Below are 19,437 nucleotides of genomic sequence, written 5' to 3'. Positions count from 1 at the left end.
TCATGTTGAATAGATCAAGGTCATACATTTCAGCAGCTTGCCTCTTTTGAGTTGGAGCTGGTCCTCTTGGAGTACTCCAAAGATGAGTATTCTTTGCATTTTTCTCCAATAGCTCATAAGCTTCATCTTCATGCTTCATAATAAATTCTCCTCCTGTTTGAGCATCAATAATCCCTCTAATTGCAGGAGTAACATTGGTGTAAAAATTATGGTTTATCATCCATTCTGGAATGGCATGATGTGGCCATTGTCTCTCTAATTCCTTCCATCTCATCCATGATTCATAGATAGTTTCATCTTCTCTTGGTCTAAAAGCTGTCATTTGATTCCTCAATTCTTGAGTTTTTCCAGGTGAAAAATATTGTGCAAGAAATGCATCAGTGAGTTGCTCCCAATTTGTAATGGAGTTGTGAGGTAAAGAATCAAGCCAATCCAATGCTCTATCCTTCAAAGAGAATGGGAATAGCTTCAATCTTACTGCATCATCAGATACTCCAGGTTGTTTTTGCATATCACAAATCATAGCAAACTTCTTTAGATGTATGTGTAGATTTTCGGAAGGATGTCCACCAAATTGGGAATTTTGAATCATTTGAAGAATCCCAAAATCCATCTTGTAGCTATTTGCATCAATTCTTGGTCTTGCTATACTCTCTCTCAAATCATCAAAACGAGAAAATGCATGATCCATCATACTTTCCCTAGGCACATTAGCATTTATAACTTCTTCACCTTGGGCTGTATTTTCATTATTTCGATCATTTCCTGCATTACCACCACCAATTCTAATTCTTTCATCAGCCATGTTTGCTTCAATTTCAGTTGCTCTCAAGGCTTCTTTCCTTTTTCTGGTTTCTTTCTTGTTGGCTCTATAAAATTTCTCAATTTCAGGACTAAACAATAAGGATGTGTCACTTGTGCTTCTAGCTCTCTCATAAAAGATTAAGAGTACCTAAAAAGAAAAAACAAACACAAAAAATGAAAAGATAACAAAAGTAAAAAAAATAAAAAAACTATAAACAACTAAAATAATCAAGAATTCAATCTTAAACAAATAACTCCCCGGTAACGGCGCCAAAAACTTGATGTGGCCCAACCGCAAGTGCACGGGTCATACAAGTAATATAGAAAAGATATCGTTCCCACGAGGAGTTGCGTTAATGATCAAATTTTTGATATAAAAATTGACTAATTTGAACTATTTTTGAAATTAAAGCAATAAATTGATAGATATTGAAGTGTGAAATCTATATATGCAAAATTAATAATCTATTCAACAATGTAATGATTCAACTAAATTTGTGGCAAATTAAAATAAGCAAATTGAAATATGGCAAGATTCAAAATGGCAAGTAATTAAATTCGATTAGAAATTAACAATGATAAAAGGGTGATTCTGGAGTTTGTGAGTTCATATTCAAGTTATTTTGGAATTTTTAAATTGATTATTCAATCTTATGGAATTTATAGGCTTTAAGGAGATTAATTTTTAAATTATTTGAATACTCTTTCGAGTGAAACAAAGAGTGTCTTCATCAATCTAATCCTACTTTCGTGGGGTTAAAATTAATCAAGACCCATTAAGTTCCTTAATTAATTTATAAATCTTCTTAATCCTTAGTCTATTTCTAGATCTAAGTTAATTAAGTCTAATTTCTTGATTATCTATCACAAGGTTTTCTCCTTTCGGTGCTTCAACCATGGATTAAGAATAATACTTTATGGGATCCTACATTAAGCATGTCATTGAGCACACAAAAAATGGATAAAATTTCATTAAAATCACAAAATATGAATTACCCAATCAAAATCCATAAAATATCTCAAATATTATATCACAACTCCAAAATCTAATGAAAATTACTCATTATCCATAATATTTATAATAAATTCTAAGTAAATATGGAAATAAATCTTAAATCTATACTAAGAACTAAGAAGCCCAATACAAGAAAGGTAGGAAATAGGGAAGAAAGGAAGAAAACTCCAAATCTAGTTTAGAAATGGAGAGGTGACATTTTTGCTCTGTTTTCTGACTCTTCCCCTGCTGCTGCTCTTTTCTCCCCTCCTCTCCTTCTTTTTTTAAAATGAGATAAGAACATATTTATATCTTTCTGACAAATAGCCATAAAATGGTGTGTTTGATGTAAAGTTTACATGAAAGAATCTTCTGCCAGCTCATTATGAAGAGTTGCATAAGTTGTGCAAGTTTTTTAAGCATATTCCATGCAAAATTGGTGGTTCCAGGTGCTTTCCGTGATGTTGCATAAGCTATGCAAGTTGGTTGTGCAGTTTCTTCAAGCTTTGGAAACTCTATGAAACTGCATAAGTGGACTGCATAAGTTATGCAGGCCCTTATACAGTTTTTAGCAGATTTTGGGCCCTCTGTGTGAAGCTATATAAGCAAGGAGTAAGTCTGCATAAGTCATGCAGTGACTTATGCAGATTTCGACATGAATGAAAAATTGCTTCTTCTCCCTGTGCAGAACTGCACAACTTATGCGGTAAGTTATTCACAATTCAGCCACTGCATTCTTCAACTTTCAAGCTTTGTTTTTGACATCTTTAGCTATAGGAATCACTCTTTACTGGCATAATTTATTTTTTAGTCTCTCAAAAACACTATTTTATCTACAAAATAAAGAAAAAATTATAATTTAATATAAAAATTGACAATCATGAAAAACTATCTAAATAACTAATAAAATTAGCTAAAGTAACTAATAACTAAATAAAATGGCCGTGAAATTAAAGCTAAATGACTATGCAAAATGCATGTATCACCTACTCCCATCTCTTTAACGCCGGCTTAGGCAAATAATCAGTTTGCTAATTATGCATTTTTTAAGTGTGGAAGCAAAATTAAACAGTAACAGAAATTGCTTGTGTGAAAAAATTAGTGTTGATTATGGAAGCATCATTATTCTTGTTGATATTTTAACAATAAAAATAGCTATTGTAGTATTTTTTTAATATTATATATATATATATATATATATATATATATATATATATATATATATGCACTACCACCGGAACCTTTCGGTGCGACCCGGAACATGACTAATTTTAAGTTGGGCCAAAGGGCTAGAAATCAATTTTGTGGCTCGACTCCAAGACTTTCCTACCAAATTCCATTCAGCTGGACCCGTTTAGAGGGTCAATTCCAAATCCAATGAGGGAAGAAAGCCCATTGACATTGTTTCCCAATTCCAATTTCTGTTCATGTCACATAAATGCCCTCCACCATAACTATCCATATAGTCTCTTCTCTGGTCTCTAGTCCTTCTCAGCACCATCCCCCTTGACATATAGGGTACACTACACCATCCTAGAGTATAAAAATTTGAGATGTCTCTATATAGAACATAAAATTATCACCAATCTCTCCATAAATTTTAATTAACAATTTTTTATAATCGGCAATAGAAGTTTGATTATTTATACTTTTAGTCAATTTAAGCAACTCAAAAAAAAAAAAAAAAAACTTCGTTAAAATTCATCTAATAAAGTAGAAACAGAGCCTGAATTAGTCCACATATATAGGAGATTCCGAGAGAATGAATCAGTTTATGCTCAGCTGCCTCAGCATGGCAGGAGACATAATTATGTGTCATACATTCTCTCCTGCGACCTTTTTTTATTTTCTTTTTTCTTTCCATGGGAAGCATAAATGGTAAAATACGGTTAATCGCATTGCGAGTGGCAGCCATGAGAATTACCCTGCATAGATAACTGGTATGGCCTTCTTTTGCAGGTAGAGAATAGGTATAATTGGCAACTCATACTCTGATCAGTTAAATAATATTTCGTCACCATCTCCTCTCCTGGGCCATGGTTGGCCAGAAGCAGAAGTTGAAACAGAGTTGCAGAAATTCAATAGCTTGTCTATGCTCTAGTTTGGTGAATACAACTGGTGAGGGAAATACCCTTGCATCCATGAAACTCATTGATAAAAAAGGGCCATGCACAGTCTTCAGCTCCTGCATAAACTCATTTAAATATTGTAATTCTCTGCCAAGGCAACCATAATGACGAGCAATGGTAGGCATGCAACACTTGCATAAACTCATTTTTTTGACACATGAACCAACATATTAATATATATAGAAGCTGTCAGGGAATCAGGATGAAATTGCATGTAGGATTTCAATCGTCTTTAATGCCCACGCGCAATTGGATAACCTAAGAATCATGAAATTAGCAAATTCGAGACACAAATAAGCTATATAAGCTTCATAAAGATCAAATTAGATTCTCAATTGAGTAAAGGTAATTAAATAGGAAAATAAAACACAAGATATACATACATGGCCTTTCCAGGGGAAAAGGAAAGAAGAGCTGTACGAAATTATAATAAACCAGCAAAACAAAGCTGTAAATCCTGATTGGGATAGGTTTTCCCAATTCCCACACAAGAACCTACAAAAAAATTCTCTCGAAAGAAGTTCACAAAAAATGATTGAACATAAAAAAGTTTAAAATTACTTCAATTAAATTGTGAAATGGAAAAGCCAGTTTCGTACGAAGCTCGTCATCTCTTCCAGCTTCGACTTCTTGAGAATGGATCTCCCATTCCACCAACAACCCATGTTTCTTTTGCTATATCAGATGAAATTTTGCGGAATTCGGTGTCATATCTCATCACCACCAAGCTCTCTTTCTTGGTGTTTCTTTTTCCTTCTTCCATTAAAGCCTTTAACTTCTTTCCTTTCTTCTCTTCTGTTTTCATATCCTCTTCTTGTTCTTCTGCTTCTTCCTCCTCGTCGTCGTCTTCTTCTTCTTCATCTTCTTCTTTTACTTTGTCTTCTAGCCAGCTCTTTGCAGGAGCAGACCGGCACCGCATAAGCAACAGAGCATTGCGAGGAGGAACGGAAGGTGTAGCAGTAGACTCGTCGCCACAGGACTTCTCTTTCTCCTTTTCCTTTATCTTTTCTTTGCAAAATTCGTTGTTTTGATTCTCTTGTAACACCATGAACCATTTAGAAAACATGGTTCTTGAAGCCTCATTGGCATCACTTGCCGCAGCTCCACCGCTATTTTCCTGGCATTCTTCATCCTCTTCATCATCATCTGTAGTGATATCTGAATGAGGAATGGACCCCAAGCATCGAAAATCGAATCTTATGTTTCTTAAACATGTCAAGAATTGCATTATATCTTTCTTGAATCCAAGAGAATCCATCCAATAGGATCTTTTCTTGTGTTTCCCGTTGTGAATTCTTTCAATCTCTTTCATGACTGATTGCCAGCTCTTGCATGCAGCGGCCTTGTGACTGACTTTGATCTGCCCAGCACAGGTGACCTTCGGTGAAGTTGGTTCTGCAATCTCCGAGCCCATTTGCTTGTTTTTGGCCCATAGAAGAGGGCTGGCTTGGCCACCACCCCCACCCCTAGTGCTAGATTTCTTTAGAGGGTGGTGGTGGTACTGGTGGTTATGACGGTGGTTGTGGTGGCGCTTGCTGGGCTCTGCTGGTCTTGCAGGACTGCAAATAGGTTTGGGCAGCAAGGCTAGATGGGCTCTAGAAGGAAAACAAACCAACAGATCTGCTGATGGAGCTCCCTTGTTGACTTCCCTTGCTTTCATGTTGATTTCTCTCTATTGTGTTTGAAGCCACTCGATCACTTTCTTCTTCGTGCCGGTTCTCGCTTTCAGATCTTGAGAATGATTAAGCTTATGGTATAATGGGTTTTGAGGAATGTTGAGAGAGATGGATGGTATTAAAAGAAAAGGAGGGAAGAGATTGACAGCTTTCATCTGCTTTTTCATCCTTTTTTATTGGTATCTCACTTCACCATCTGTTTGTTCATTTTTCAAATACTCCTTTTTGTTGCCCTTTGAAATGGGGTCACAGCTGAGCTTCTCCCATGGCCTTTGCTTTTTTAATATTTCTCGCCAAGCCCATTTAGAAAAAATTGCATATGAATAAAAGCAAAGATGATAGTAGGCACGTTGAAGCCAACGAGCATCGTTTCATGATCCAATGATACCCTCAACATGTGATACTTTGCGACTTGTGAGCCCTTAGCTAGCTTTGTGCTTACTCGTAATTAGCACAGGACTACTGCCATCCAATTGGATTATGTGGAGTATTGACATATGAAGAGTGTTATGCACTTGAGAACATGAATGGCCCCCTCCAATCACTACATCTGGCGTTAGGATTGGCCTTCTTTGCTTTTGCTTGGCCCTTTGGGACCTTCCACGAAGGAGCAGCTCCCTAAGTGCACGATATAAATCTTCCTCTCAATGATTTATTGTTATCACTATGATGGCATATATGGATATGAGATGTGGTTTGTGGGGACTGTAAGATGCTTCTCAACTAAGTGTTTTTTTTTTTTATTCTTGGTGCTGTGTTTATGTACATGTGGAATTCTTGAAAAACACTGTTCTTCATTTGTTCTTTAAAGAAAACTCCAAAACTTATCATATGTAATAAGGCAGTTGATACATATCATCTTATTAGTAGCTGGGAACACTAGACTTACAAGAATTAACAAAGCTTCTAAGATGTGTGCAATCTAACTTAATGCAATCAACAAGGTTTTAATAAAATTAATTTATTGAAAAAAGGGTCATGCTGAATTAGTTTATTAGCTTTTACTTTTCTGTAGAACTTTATTAAGAAAAAGGTTGAAAGCATGCGGGCAGGGCAAGCTAAGCCTAATTTGCTGAGCAAAAACATTAAAATAATAATAATAAACAAAGTGTGATGATGTTGCATGTCCTATTCTTGAACCTGTTCATCGTTTGAGACATGGTGGGGTTTAGAGCAGAATGGAGAAGCTGTTTTAATAATAATAATAATAATAATAATAATAATAATAATAATAATAATAATAATAATAAGGTTCATAGTGGAAAATGGCCTAATTAAGCTACAGTTCTTCTAATCACTTTTGGAGGGGACACAAATGATGCCTTTGAAAATTTGAGATCAAAGGTAAGCTTGTTGCTTGTAATTCTAGAGGTAAAATTTTTCAAAATTCACTATGGTGCTCTAGGACTTTTTTTTTTTTTTTTTTAGCTCATGCTATCTTATTCTTTTTAATTTGAAATTGCATAATCATCTTACTGTGGGACATGTCAAAAATATCCATAAGAAAAACCATCCTAGCATAACTTTTTCAATCCAATTAAAAAAATATTATTTCTCTATTTAAAAACTAAAATCTTGTCAGAATTTAATTAACTGATTTATTTTTATCGATTTCATATTTGAAATGAAAAAATTTGATTTTTTTAACTTAAATATATTTTTATCTTACAAGAAATAAAAATGAAATATAATTGTGTGAAAATTTAATTAAAACCTTTTCTTATAAATGATTTGTTTCAAATAAAATAATTTCTATTTACTGTTGAATACATTTGAAGAAATTAATTAATTGAAAAAATTAGAGCAATAGAAGGTTCTAGCAGAGAAGAAATTGAAAAACTCTGTGAGATTCATTGGTGATGATTCAGTTTTGAATAATTAACAAAAGGCAACCTCCTTCAAGAACAGGATAGAAGCTAATCTTTTTGTATTGAGAGCAATGGCAGAAAGGTAAGTGAAATTAATAGTATGGCCCTTCATAATGCAACCCACTGTTGATGCATCATTCGGAAGATTCAAGAAGAAACTATATTTCATCAATCATTTTCCCTCCTTTTATGATTTTAATCTCCATCTTAAAAAAAAAAAAGTTATTTTTTTAAGATGACAATATGATGGCAATTTGAAAATGATGATTGATGATAATTGTGATAAATTGGATCTAACTTTAGACTATAATAAACAGTTGAATTTGACAGTGAACACTAAACAGGTGATTATGATTGCAAATCAGAGGATTAATTAACATTGGAGCTTCCATTCTTATGATTGGGATCGTTACGCCTTTCCCATATCAGAATCCATTTAAATTTTATACTGAAAAGATTGGGTTTTCATTCAGTTGTCTTAGGCCCAATCCATCTGAATTCGAAACCCGCAATCCCTCTCCTCCAATGACCAAACCCACTACATCGAGTAGTTCTGCTATTGAAATTATTATTAAAAAAATTATTTTTTAAAATATATTAATTAAAAAATATTAAAAATAATTTAAAATTAAATTTAATAAATTTTATTAAAAAATATTAAAAAATAAAATAATTTTTTTAAATTTTTTTATCAATAACATCTATAATAATATTTTTATTTAAAAAAATAAAACAGTCACTTTAGGGTATTTGTTAAGAATGCAGGAAGAATCAAGAAAAGCGGATGGAGTTTCTGAAACAAATTCGAGGCACGTGTGATTTCACTTTCTAATCTTTGTTTTCTTGCTGATGTGTTGTAGTTGTAGCTTCAGAACCTCTTTAAAACCCATTAAAAAATGACTCCCTGGATTTGCAGAACTCTCATGTTACTATCTCGAAACGCCTCTCAGTGTCTCCGTAAACCTCCATCCCTGCATTCAATATCCCTCCTTTTCTTTTCCACTTCTAGGTCCACAGTATCTAAACCCAAAATCACAATCTTCGATTACTTCGGCAATCAACAACAGTTCTCCCCTGAATCCACTTCAATTTTCTCATCATCAACTACTGAGTACCTCAGAAACTCCAAAATGCAGATTCAGTGCTAAATTTCCTCATGGAAAGCGGTTTCTCTAAAACCCAGATAGAAAATGTTGTCCAAAGAGTGCCCACTCTCTGCTGGTCTTGAGAAAATTATCAAGCCGAAAATCAATATTTTTCAGGACTTGGGTTTTAATACCATCGACTTTGCTGATATAGTATCTGGTGATCCTTGGATTTTGTATAGAAGTGCTGATAATAGTCTTGGACCATCAATTTTAGTGTTAAAGAATGTGTTGAGATCTAATGCTGATACTTCTACATTGTTGAAGAGGTGCGGTATGGTTTCTGAAACACGATTCGGAAAGGACTATGATCCCTAACATAGAATACATAAAGAGTTGTGGGGTTAGTTACTCACAGATCGTTAAATTTTTGTTTACCTTTCCACGTTTGTTTCTTATCAAGCCAGATAACATGAAGGATTTTGTTAGAAGGGTCGATGAGATGGGTGTTGATAGGAAATCTAAGGTGTTTCTTCCTGCTATTAGGGTGATGAGTTCCATAACTGAAGAGAATTGGGATCACAAGCTGAAACTATTGAGGGAACTGGGATTTTCAGAGGAGAATATTTTGTCTGTTTTTAGGAGGGTACCTCAAGCACTCGGAGTATTTGAGAGGAAGATTAAGGAAGTAATTCAGTTGTTGCGAAGTGTTGAGAACAGGGACATCTCTTGTATTATTTGCCACCCGGAGTTGCTTGTATGCAGTGTTAACCAGAGGCTAAAGCCCCGACTAGAGGTTATTAAGGTCCTGGAAATTGCTCAAGAAAAAACCTAGTCTGTCTGCAACTTGTAAGATTACTAATGCACAGTTCTTGCGCAAATATGTAATTCCTTATTCAAATGAAGTTGGGGACTTGTATATGGCTAATCACGGCTCATAGCCAAGAGAATCTGTATTACTGGTTGTCTTGATCATTCAAAGGAAGGTGTTGTTACATATCTAACTATATGATTTATGATAATTTTGGGGAATTCATGAACCAGTTCTTCTCTTGAAATGTATTTATAAAGTTCATTTTGGAAAAAACATGAAAAGTAATTGAAAGATGTTTCCAATATTTTGGTACGTTCTTTTTACAGTTTTTTCTTATAGTAAAGACTGAAGAGTTGCTATTGAAACATGGAGAGAACTTTCAATTCCTGTTCTGTTGATGGAGTTGTGGTGATCCCTTATTCTAGGTATCTTGTTTTTGTCTAAGCCTTACTTGAATTGAATGGCAGTGATACTTATGGGGAAGCATTTTAAGTATCCAATATCTGCACAAAATCACAATCTTTGAGATACTTGTATGTGCAACTCTCTGAAAAAGTAACATGCCCGTTCTTCTGATTCATATCGATTTTTGTCCAAAATTATCTACAATTCTGCGATAATGTCCTTCTATATGTTTTATGATCTATGCATGCCAAAATGGACTACCATCATTGCAAATTGCAATCGTACAAATAACCTCTTGCTGGTTAGATACGCGGCACATGTGTTGTACCATTCAATAGTAGTCCAGGAAAAGATAATCATTATAGTCAAAATGTTTTACTTGGGGCTGAAATGGTTTGCTGAAGATAATATTTTACAAGCAAGAGGAATGAGATATGCAAATTTTTGGCAATTATTATAAATAAATTAAAAATGAGGCAGTGCTCCTGGAATTATGAGGAAACTATGAAGTTTTCATTTACCAGACGTAGTACCTAAAGATATTTCGCTGTTAAGAGTAAGAAAGCCTTGTGAAATGAAGGAAAATGGAAAGTTTTAGTTTTCAATAATTGTTTTAATTTTGAAAGCTACATTTTCCAATCGAAAATTGATTTGCCTACCATATGGTCGTACATAATGAATGTCTTACTTTGACAATGAATGCTATTGCTCAAGATATCATAATCGGAGTGGCGTTCATCTCTTGGAGTTGCAGGTTTCCATGTTCATGGCGTTAAATGCTCTTTTTACTGTCTTGTCCCCTGAAAGCTAATTGTACTCCCGAACCACCGGCAGGGAATTTAATAAGCTTTGTGGGTCTATCTTTCAAATAGGAAAGCTTAGCAAAAGCTTTTGTTTTGTTTTTTTTTTTTTAAGTTGTATCCATTGCCCAACTTTTTATTGGTCATTAACTTAGCTGGGAAAAAAAAAAAGAAAAAAGAAAACATATATACATAACTCAAACTAGACAAAAACAAGCAATAACAGAAACCCCTCTTCGTATCAGAAAGAGTTCATTTCCAGCAAATAAGCCTTACTCTTCACAAGGAGCGCTGCCAGTTCCTCATATACCCCTTCACCTCCGAAAGCACCCGTCGCCAGCTTAGCATCTTCCACGTCAGCTGCCCAAGCTTCCCCACTCTGGACCCCACCAACTTCCTTCCCTACACAAGGCCAAACGACCACCAGAGTCGCACCTTCTACCCGACTCCCATCATTGAGCTGTACCCTCGGCTCGTGTCTCATCCTCATCCTCGCGCTCGGTACCACCGTCCTACTCGCCTCCCACTCTCTATCACTAGCCGCCTTCTCCATCCTACACTCCCGTAAACCCTCCTTATCCATCACCACTATCCCTTCCGTTTCCTTATCCTTCAATTCCAATCTCTCCATTTCCTCGTGTTCTTTCACAACTTCTTTTAGCAAGTAGTGTCTTGCTGATGCTGCGATCAACGCACTGATCGTCCACACCACTCTGGCCTTCAAACCTCCGGCGAAATCAAAATCCACGTCAGCATTACCATCCTCCGAATCCCTCGCAGCGGTGCGAAAACCGAGAATCACGCAACTCTTCAACGTATTCCCAAATTCGGCTCTCCATTTTATAACGACGCCTTTATCTAATTTTAAGTCACCGGCGGGTAGCTGGATTTGTAGGTCTCGAATCCGGTGGAACTGAGAGAGGATTTGAGCGGGAGAATTATGGGTAAGGGTGAGCGTTGCGGTGGGTTTGTGATCGGACTTGAAAAGGTCCTGAATGGACTTGAGAAGAGACTTGAGGAAGGAGAAGAGTAGGGATTCGGTGTCGGACTCAGGCGAAATGACGCGGTCGACTCTGAGAAGGAGCGACTCGGTTTCGGGAACGAGCGAGTAGAAGCGTTTGGAAACGGAGCGGCAGCGGATAAGAGTCTTGACATCGGAGACGGAGTTGAAGATGAGAAGGATGAGAGAATCCGGGAGGCGATCGAAACCGTCCATATCGACTGCGATGAAACGAATTTTCTTTTCTGGTTGCTAGACTACCAGTGTCTGTTTATGGAAATGAGATTGGAGATGAGAGTTAGTTGGGGTTTTAGATTTTTTATTTAGGGATAAGGAAGGGAAGCCTCGAAAGGAAAGGGTGTGGTTTTGACCGTTGACCTTTGAACCGTGGAGCGTACGCTCTATTGTAATCAGCTTCTAGATTTTTCATTTAATGCCCTTCGTAGAATTCCGTGTTAGGATAGAAGAAGATATCTGTAATTGATTTTTCAACGGTTGATATTAGTTCTTTAATGGCATTGGAAAATCATGTTTAACCATTGAGCGTCCAAAACTTGGATAGCGGATTTTATTTTTATTGGACGTGGAATGCTTGTAATCATGGTTTTTTCAAATCGGCTCGATCTGAGAATAAATGGAGACATAAAATTTAGAGTTTAAAGTTCAATTATATTTAAATAGAGATCAAAAGGGATCATATAATACAATTTTTTATAACAATATTATCATTTAATATAAATTATTATATTCAGTATAAATATTCATAAGTCATATTTTATATTATAATAAACTGAAAAATAAATATAACACAATTTTTTATATAAATCAAATGAATAAAAATAATAATAATGAAGACCCTTCTAATTCGTTAAACTCGTAACGAATCAATAATGATCGAGTACCGGATTAATTTATCAAGTTTTTATCGAGTTTTATGTCATACGAGTTTTAAGAATGGAACAAACCGTTTGTAAGGCAATTCATAAATTTTACGAAATTTTAAAATCATATATAATTAAAGAAAAATACAAATTTTATTTAATAAAGAAAATAAAATTATTAATTTTTCTTCATCGTAAACATTACTTGTAATGTCTCTCCCTCAATTATCACTTGCATTTCATATACGTATAATTAATTTTAGAATGATTCGTCTATTAACTTTGGGCCATAACGTGCAAAGGCAATGAAATAATAAAAACAATATAAACGATGGAATGGGAAACGTTATGCACAAATTAAAGTTAATTGTCCAACGTAATACTAATTTATCAACTATCAATAAATTTTAATTTGATAATAGTGAAATTATTTTTAAAATTATAAAATTTTACATATAAATCTTAATTAGAATACAATAAACTAAAACAAAAAATATAGTAAACTACACGATGCCCTATAATAAATGTTTGAGACATGTGTTATCCCAGTTACATCTCTATTGGATTTTGACATGGGGTTTTTAATTAATTAATTTATTTTTTTTACATAAAATATCTTTTATATTCATTTTAAAATTCACATAAAATTAATTCTTTTAGATTTGTGACAATTTCCTTAAAAAATACCTTTTTGAATAATCAAATCTGAATTATATCTTTAAAAGCATAGTAAATCTTACCATTACATCCAACACTTATTGATCATAATATTTTTTATTTGATAAATTTCATTTATAGGTAAACTATTTTTTTTATAAATGAAAATAACTATTTACATAATTATATTATTTAATATGTCGAGTTCACAAAATAATATTCTATTTTTCATGCATATAAATTATTTTTTATATTTATAAATGAATTTGATATAAATGCAAGAAGAAAATTTTCCTATTCTTTTATTAATTACACCTAATGCAACAAATAATTTCTTCGCTAAAACACCTAGTAGTTAATCTCAAATTCAAATTATTTAATAATTAATGTGAATGTATGAGAATATAAATAAACGTAATAGAGTGGATTTAAATAAACATTTAACAAAATAATAAATTAAAATTTAATTTATTTATAAAAAGAAAATGCTTGGATTGGGGTTTGTTGCCAAAGTTTGGAGTAGTCAATTGAATGGGCTAACTTGAATAAGGCCGCTATGAGCTTTGCATGGACCCATAACACATTGGAAGTCCACATTGAGAATTGATTTCTATTTTTTTTTAAATATTTTTTTTAATTAAAGAGAATTATTTTTTATTTTTTAAATAATTTTTTTAAATTAAAAGAAAATTAAATTCTTTTATTTTAAATATGAAAATTAATAAAAAATAAATTAAAATAAATTTTAGTATTTCAAAAAAAGTGATTAAGTACCAAAAACATGTTCAGTTCTCACAATTATTACAACCTAAGCGGAAACTTAAATCCTTACATATATAATTAATTAATTTAATCTCATAAAAAAAACTTGTTCTACCCATTTGAAACACAAATTTAATTCTCATAAAATTGTTCTACCCAACGTTGGTCTCACATAGTAGTACTTATAGTTGGAGAAGTAAAGATTTAAAGAAGTTCTATTTCCCCCTTGTTAAATAATTATACACAAGGGAAACATATATATATATATATATATATATATATATATATATATATATATATATATATATATATATATAAATTGAAAAAAAAAAGCTCGAGTTAAAATTATCAAAGCTAAATATATATATATACCTTTGATAATTTTAACTCAAGCTTTGTTTTTTTTTTCAATTTATTGAGTTGTTAATTGACCCAGTAAATCATGGGTAATAAAAATGTTGTTACGACTAAAATTATGAGTCGGACCAGCACTAGGACTTAGGTCAGTATAAGGCCCCCAAAACTCTTAGTAAGCCCAACTAAACTCTAACCCATCAGTAAGCCCATATTGAGCCTAATTTCAAGAAATCAACAAAACAAAATCTGACTATAAAATGGACTATCCAATGGAGAATTATTAACTCACTCATCCTGTAATCTCAATAAAAATACATTTGGAGAGCTCAGCTCACCCACCAATCATCCATAATCCAAAATAAAATCAATGGGAGCTCATCTCCCTCATCCATCATAAGTATCAAATCATACAATTACACATACATAAAGTTTATAGATTACAATCTCAAAATGATAAACATTATAGTCCCAAACTAAATGATATGTTTTTACACATGCGGAGATTTAGAATTTTTATATTTGACAGTACAAAATATAAAAATAATAGCAAGTAGACCTGCGAAAAATGAAAGCAGGTTAATCACAAGAAAAAAGCTGTCCTTTAACCTGAAAAAACAGTGAATAGGAGTGAGCATTCGACTCAGAGAGTAAATATTTATTTTACATATAATTTTTATAACTATCTAGTTCTAATGCATCACTAAAAAATAAAATGCATCATCTTCATACAAGTCATACAAATCATATTAAGTTACATTAAAGATAATCTGAAGCACTCACGCACTCGTGTCAAATTCATACTCACACATACATATATGGAGAGCTGATTCCCCTACCCAGCTCTCTTAAGCAAAGGCCTGCCAATGAGATCAACTCGAGCTGAACTTTCGCTTAATAATCTATATGCGGAGGTCAGTGAGATCAACTCAAAACAGTACTCACCCAGACTTCCTAAAAAAGGACCGGGCTCTAAGTGAGACTAGCTCAAGCCGATTTGCTCCTCCTACCCATATCCATCACACCACACCACACGCACGTCGACACACACACATACACAAAGCGTCAGATTATCAAAACACAGCAACTAAAGCAGTATTCATCAAATACAAATGCAATACGGGACATGCCTAATATTTAACTATATATATATATATATACACACACACACACACATACACAAAGCTTCAGATTATCAAAACACAGCAACTAAAGCAGTATTCATCAAATACAAATGTAATACGGGACATGCCTAATATTTAACTATATATATATATATATATATATATATATATAAGTGATGCATGACATGCTAGAAGTATAATAATATTAAAATTATAAATAAAATAAATATCTACTCACAGAGAGAATGACCCGACTACAGCTAGTCCGACTGGATAGAAGAAGATTGACCAGCACTGTTCATCTATACATATATATTGACATCTATCAATTAACTGAGAGAATTAACCAATTAATTTAATATATAAAAGCAATAATAAATCCTAAGGTATTGCCAAAATTTCGACAGAGTTTTCCTTGTAAGTAGACCTAACTCCTGTATAAAAATTCAATAAAACACAGCACACAGGGCCTCAGGCCCACAATAGCAACATTATACGGCCCCTCCTGGGCCCGTCAAATCAGACAATACTTAAGTGACTGCACAAAATAATTATTTAAATATTAAGGATGTTATAAATGTATTCTAGTAAAATCAGTGCAAAATTGACCAATCAAACTTAATTGACTTTGCTTCTTTCCATAAGGTTTTATTAAGTGCTCCAAGAGCACAAATTACTTCTCTCACAATGAGATGAATTTTTGTGAATATATAACTCACTAAAAACTACCGCACAGGATCACCTTATAATTTTCACTATTCACACATCCCTTTTCCAGCCTTTCCCATGCAAACTAACATCCATTCATGATTCAGCTAATATAATTGCTCATACACCACCCTCCCACTCCTTGCCACGGCTCTCCATTTTTCCATGGCGAAGCGGCTCTTTCCCAATTCTTCCTCTAGTGTAAATGTTCACGACCCCGTCACATCTCAATCTCGACCCACTTTTCAGTCCGGCACCCACATTGTCCAAGTCCCTAAGGACCAAATCTATTGGGTTCCCCCAGCGGAAAATACCCTAATTGTTGAACGACGTCGAAATCCTGAATTAAAGAAGTGACTGTATCGTTGTTCTGGTCAATTATTTTGTTTTATATTCATTGATTTGGTTGTAATTTCCACTGCCCTTGCCGTTGGATTTTCTTTTTCTTTCCTTAAAGCTAAGAATCCTGAGTTTCAAGTCCAACGTCTTGTCGTCAGGAAACTACCTCAAAGGTGGAGTTGCTTCCCTCTTCTTCGAAGAACAAAAAGTAGCGGCCGGAAAGTTTCCAACTTTCCACAAGATGAAAAGAATTCAAAAGAAATTGGATTATTCCTCAAGGGTTCAAAGATTTTGTTGCCCAACGATATCAAGAAGAGCATGAAAAGTGCCAAACCAAAAGTGAATATGCCATTTTCCCTAAAGATGAAGGTCCCGGCGAGAATGAGAAGTAGTAGCTTTAAAATTGAATTTGCCAAACTTGTCATTACATGCCATTTCAAGGTAGACACATTTGCAAAAGGAACGAAAATACTTTCCCAGCAATGTCAAATCAACCACTAATTTTTCCGTATGTGGTGGTGTGGTAGTATAATTACGTTAATTTAATGCGCATTTGAGCTGCGATCTTTAGTTCTCTCTGCACTTCAAATTCTTGCGATGTGAGGAAACTAATGGTGATCGATTTTTAGTCGGGCTTTGGATCATAAAATTGTATCAAAGGTTATCAACCTTGACATACAGAGACTTTTTTTTGTACTTGTCTTGTTCAGGCCTTTTAGTTTTTTTCCACTTGATTTTTCTTGTATCTAACTGTTAATTAGTGCTTCTTTTTTTTTTTTTTTTCAAATTTCCAATTCATGATAAATTTTCCTTCTGGTTGACACTTTTCCTAAATTTTTCTAAAAATTGGGATGGGTTGGTTTATATAATAAATCCTGTTAACTTTAATTTAGGAAAATATTTAATTCGAGTCAAATAAACTTCTCATAATATATATACACACTTAATTTTAATATTAATTTAATGTAAAATATTCATAATAATTAATTTCAATAACAATTCTTTAGTCTATTTGATAAATAAAATAAACTTCTAACATTTATATAATTAATATATCACTCAGTATTAAAATAATATACAACTTAAAATTTTCCTTGCATCAGTCTTTTTTTTTTAATCTACAATTGTAATAACAAAAAAACTAAACTTTTTAGTGTATTTATTTGTTTTTAATGATGGTTTAACATCTTCCGTCCCAAACTGGTCTCCCCATGAATCCCACCACTGAAATAATCCATGCTATATAATTGATTATATTCACCCATGCTTCAATTGTTTAATGGTATGCAATTTATGGAGTTAATACACTGAGTATTATATCTAGTTAGAAATAGTGTATGTTGAGAGATTATTTAATGTTCATGAAGCACATGCTCCTTTTCTCGCATATATCTCACACATATATGTAGGACTTACTTTTTTTAGTTTAGAGAATACCTAAAAATTTATGAATATGAGGTGCACTAATTTTTAGTGCATGTTATAATTTCTTGTGCATGTTTGAGTAAATTGTAATACTAGCAAGCTTAATTTATGGAGTAATTAATTAACATCAGAATCGAATAAGTGTTTTATAGTGAAAAAATACTAAAGAAATAGTTTCTTAACAAAGTTGCTTTTTTTTTTTAAATTTTATAAACGAAAGATTTTATTAAAAGAAAATGATAAGAAAAAATTTAGCATAAATCACTGGCCTAAACTTAGAATAAAGTTTAAGTATAAAGATGTAAACAAATAAGTATTTTATATATGTTGCATTTTTCTCATTAATTTAAATTTTTTTTTAGGGAGTAACTTAGATTTAAATTTCAAATGTATGGTAAATCTATCGAATAATTATTGAAAAATCTTATTGATTGGAATGTAACAATTATATATATATATATATATATATTATATATATATATATATATATATATATATAATATATATATATATATGAAAGGTCAAATCCACCAAGAAATTAATTAATTAATTACTGTGTTCATGATGCCAATTCCATACACAGCTATCTGAAAACCCCAATAGAAACAAAGCGTAATACACGACGTTTTGTACTTGTATGAATATGAAAACTTTGTACACAATTTTCAACTTCTGACGTAAAGCTGTAGTATTAATTACATGAAAGACTCACCTCATACCAATTAACAAATTAATTCAGCCGACACAAAGCGTGATGGGTTAAGAAGAAGCAAGTCCAATTAAAGGCAAAGATCTGCAGATATGGGGTTTTCTGACCCCGCAGAGTGAGTGGGTTTTTGACGTATTTACTGATCAGGGTCATCTGCTAGATTTTTTTCCCATTTTTTAAATTAGTCTTTCCTCCAATTACTTCTATTTTTATATAATTTAAAAATATATAATTTATATAATTAAAGGAATGAATTTTGTTTAGTTTTCTTTTGATGCACTCTCTATTCATATATATTACTCCATGTACATTATGAGATGGGAGGAATATTAAATAAGCTATGTACAAAAGACTATATTAAATGATATATAGAATTAAGTTATTTTCTTTCTTTTTCATAATTCTCTCCGTCTTTGATCTAATAAAAATTCAAATGATTCAGAGGAGTTGAACTTGAGTCTCCGTATCTAACATACATGTAACCATCATTGAATTATGCCCACCAATATTTTACTGTTGAAATATTAATTTCTTTAGAAAATTAGTGTCATGTTTCTATTGATTTTAATTGTAACATCCCTAATTTTTAAATTAATTATTTTATGGATAGATATTAATATTTTATTTTATTTAAATTTTAAAAAATTATTTGAAATTTTTCGGATTTTAGAAATCGAGTTTGATTTTTTTGAAAATATAAAACTTTGATAATTTTTAAAATTTAATTTAAAGATCACGTGGCAAAACTATAAATATATTTGGACTCTACGAATTTTTCTGAGTTTTCTAGAATTTTTTTAGGAATTTTTAGGTCTCTTTTTTGGTCCAAGGACAGAGTAAAAATTTAATTTTGAATATCTTGAATCGAACCGGCCGAATCGAACTGGACCGGATCGGACCGGC

The 19,437-nt window shown here is 32.9% G+C and overlaps 3 protein-coding genes, 1 non-coding gene and 1 pseudogene across 4 annotated transcripts; 3 read left to right on the top strand and 2 right to left on the bottom strand.

The window, feature by feature from the left end:
* The first annotated feature begins 230 nt into the window (after positions 1 to 230).
* LOC131175091 (small nucleolar RNA R71) lies at positions 231 to 337 on the top strand. The gene has a single exon (XR_009145251.1). It is a non-coding gene; the product is annotated as a small nucleolar RNA R71 (small nucleolar RNA).
* A 3,886-nt stretch (positions 338 to 4,223) lies between these two features.
* LOC110634419 (uncharacterized) lies at positions 4,224 to 6,223 on the bottom strand. Its single transcript, XM_021783407.2, has one exon. The coding sequence runs from the start codon at positions 5,585 to 5,587 to the stop codon at positions 4,535 to 4,537; it is 1,053 nt and encodes a 350-aa protein (XP_021639099.2). The 5' UTR covers positions 5,588 to 6,223; the 3' UTR covers positions 4,224 to 4,534.
* A 2,438-nt stretch (positions 6,224 to 8,661) lies between these two features.
* LOC110634807 (uncharacterized) lies at positions 8,662 to 9,391 on the top strand. Its single transcript, XM_021783948.1, has 2 exons — positions 8,662 to 8,890; positions 9,024 to 9,391. Exons 1-2 carry the CDS (start codon positions 8,662 to 8,664, stop codon positions 9,389 to 9,391), a joined length of 597 nt encoding a protein of 198 aa, XP_021639640.1.
* A 959-nt stretch (positions 9,392 to 10,350) lies between these two features.
* Positions 10,351 to 12,004, bottom strand: LOC110634429 (F-box protein AUF2). The gene has a single exon (XM_021783416.2). It carries the CDS (start codon positions 11,789 to 11,791, stop codon positions 10,817 to 10,819), a length of 975 nt encoding a protein of 324 aa, XP_021639108.2. The 5' UTR covers positions 11,792 to 12,004; the 3' UTR covers positions 10,351 to 10,816.
* A 4,222-nt stretch (positions 12,005 to 16,226) lies between these two features.
* Positions 16,227 to 16,901, top strand: LOC110634816 (NDR1/HIN1-like protein 13; annotated as a pseudogene).
* Positions 16,902 to 19,437: the final 2,536 nt, after the last annotated feature.

Source organism: Hevea brasiliensis, chromosome 16, assembly GCF_030052815.1.
Source record: "Hevea brasiliensis isolate MT/VB/25A 57/8 chromosome 16, ASM3005281v1, whole genome shotgun sequence".
Lineage (NCBI taxonomy): Eukaryota > Viridiplantae > Streptophyta > Magnoliopsida > Malpighiales > Euphorbiaceae > Hevea > Hevea brasiliensis.
The sequence above is the reverse complement of the archived record's forward strand: the minus strand, read 5'-3'. Positions and strand labels throughout refer to the sequence as shown.

Bases quoted from the DNA above. Each gene is read 5' to 3' on its own strand.
- LOC110634429 (XM_021783416.2), bottom strand. From the start codon at position 11,791: ATGGACGGTTTCGATCGCCTCCCGGATTCTCTCATCCTTCTCATCTTC.
- LOC110634419 (XM_021783407.2), bottom strand. From the start codon at position 5,587: ATGAAAGCAAGGGAAGTCAACAAGGGAGCTCCATCAGCAGATCTGTTG.
- LOC110634807 (XM_021783948.1), top strand. From the start codon at position 8,662: ATGTTGTCCAAAGAGTGCCCACTCTCTGCTGGTCTTGAGAAAATTATC. The intron at 8,891-9,023 runs GTATGGTTTCTG...TTATCAAGCCAG, and splicing joins TACATTGTTGAAGAGGTGCG to ATAACATGAAGGATTTTGTT.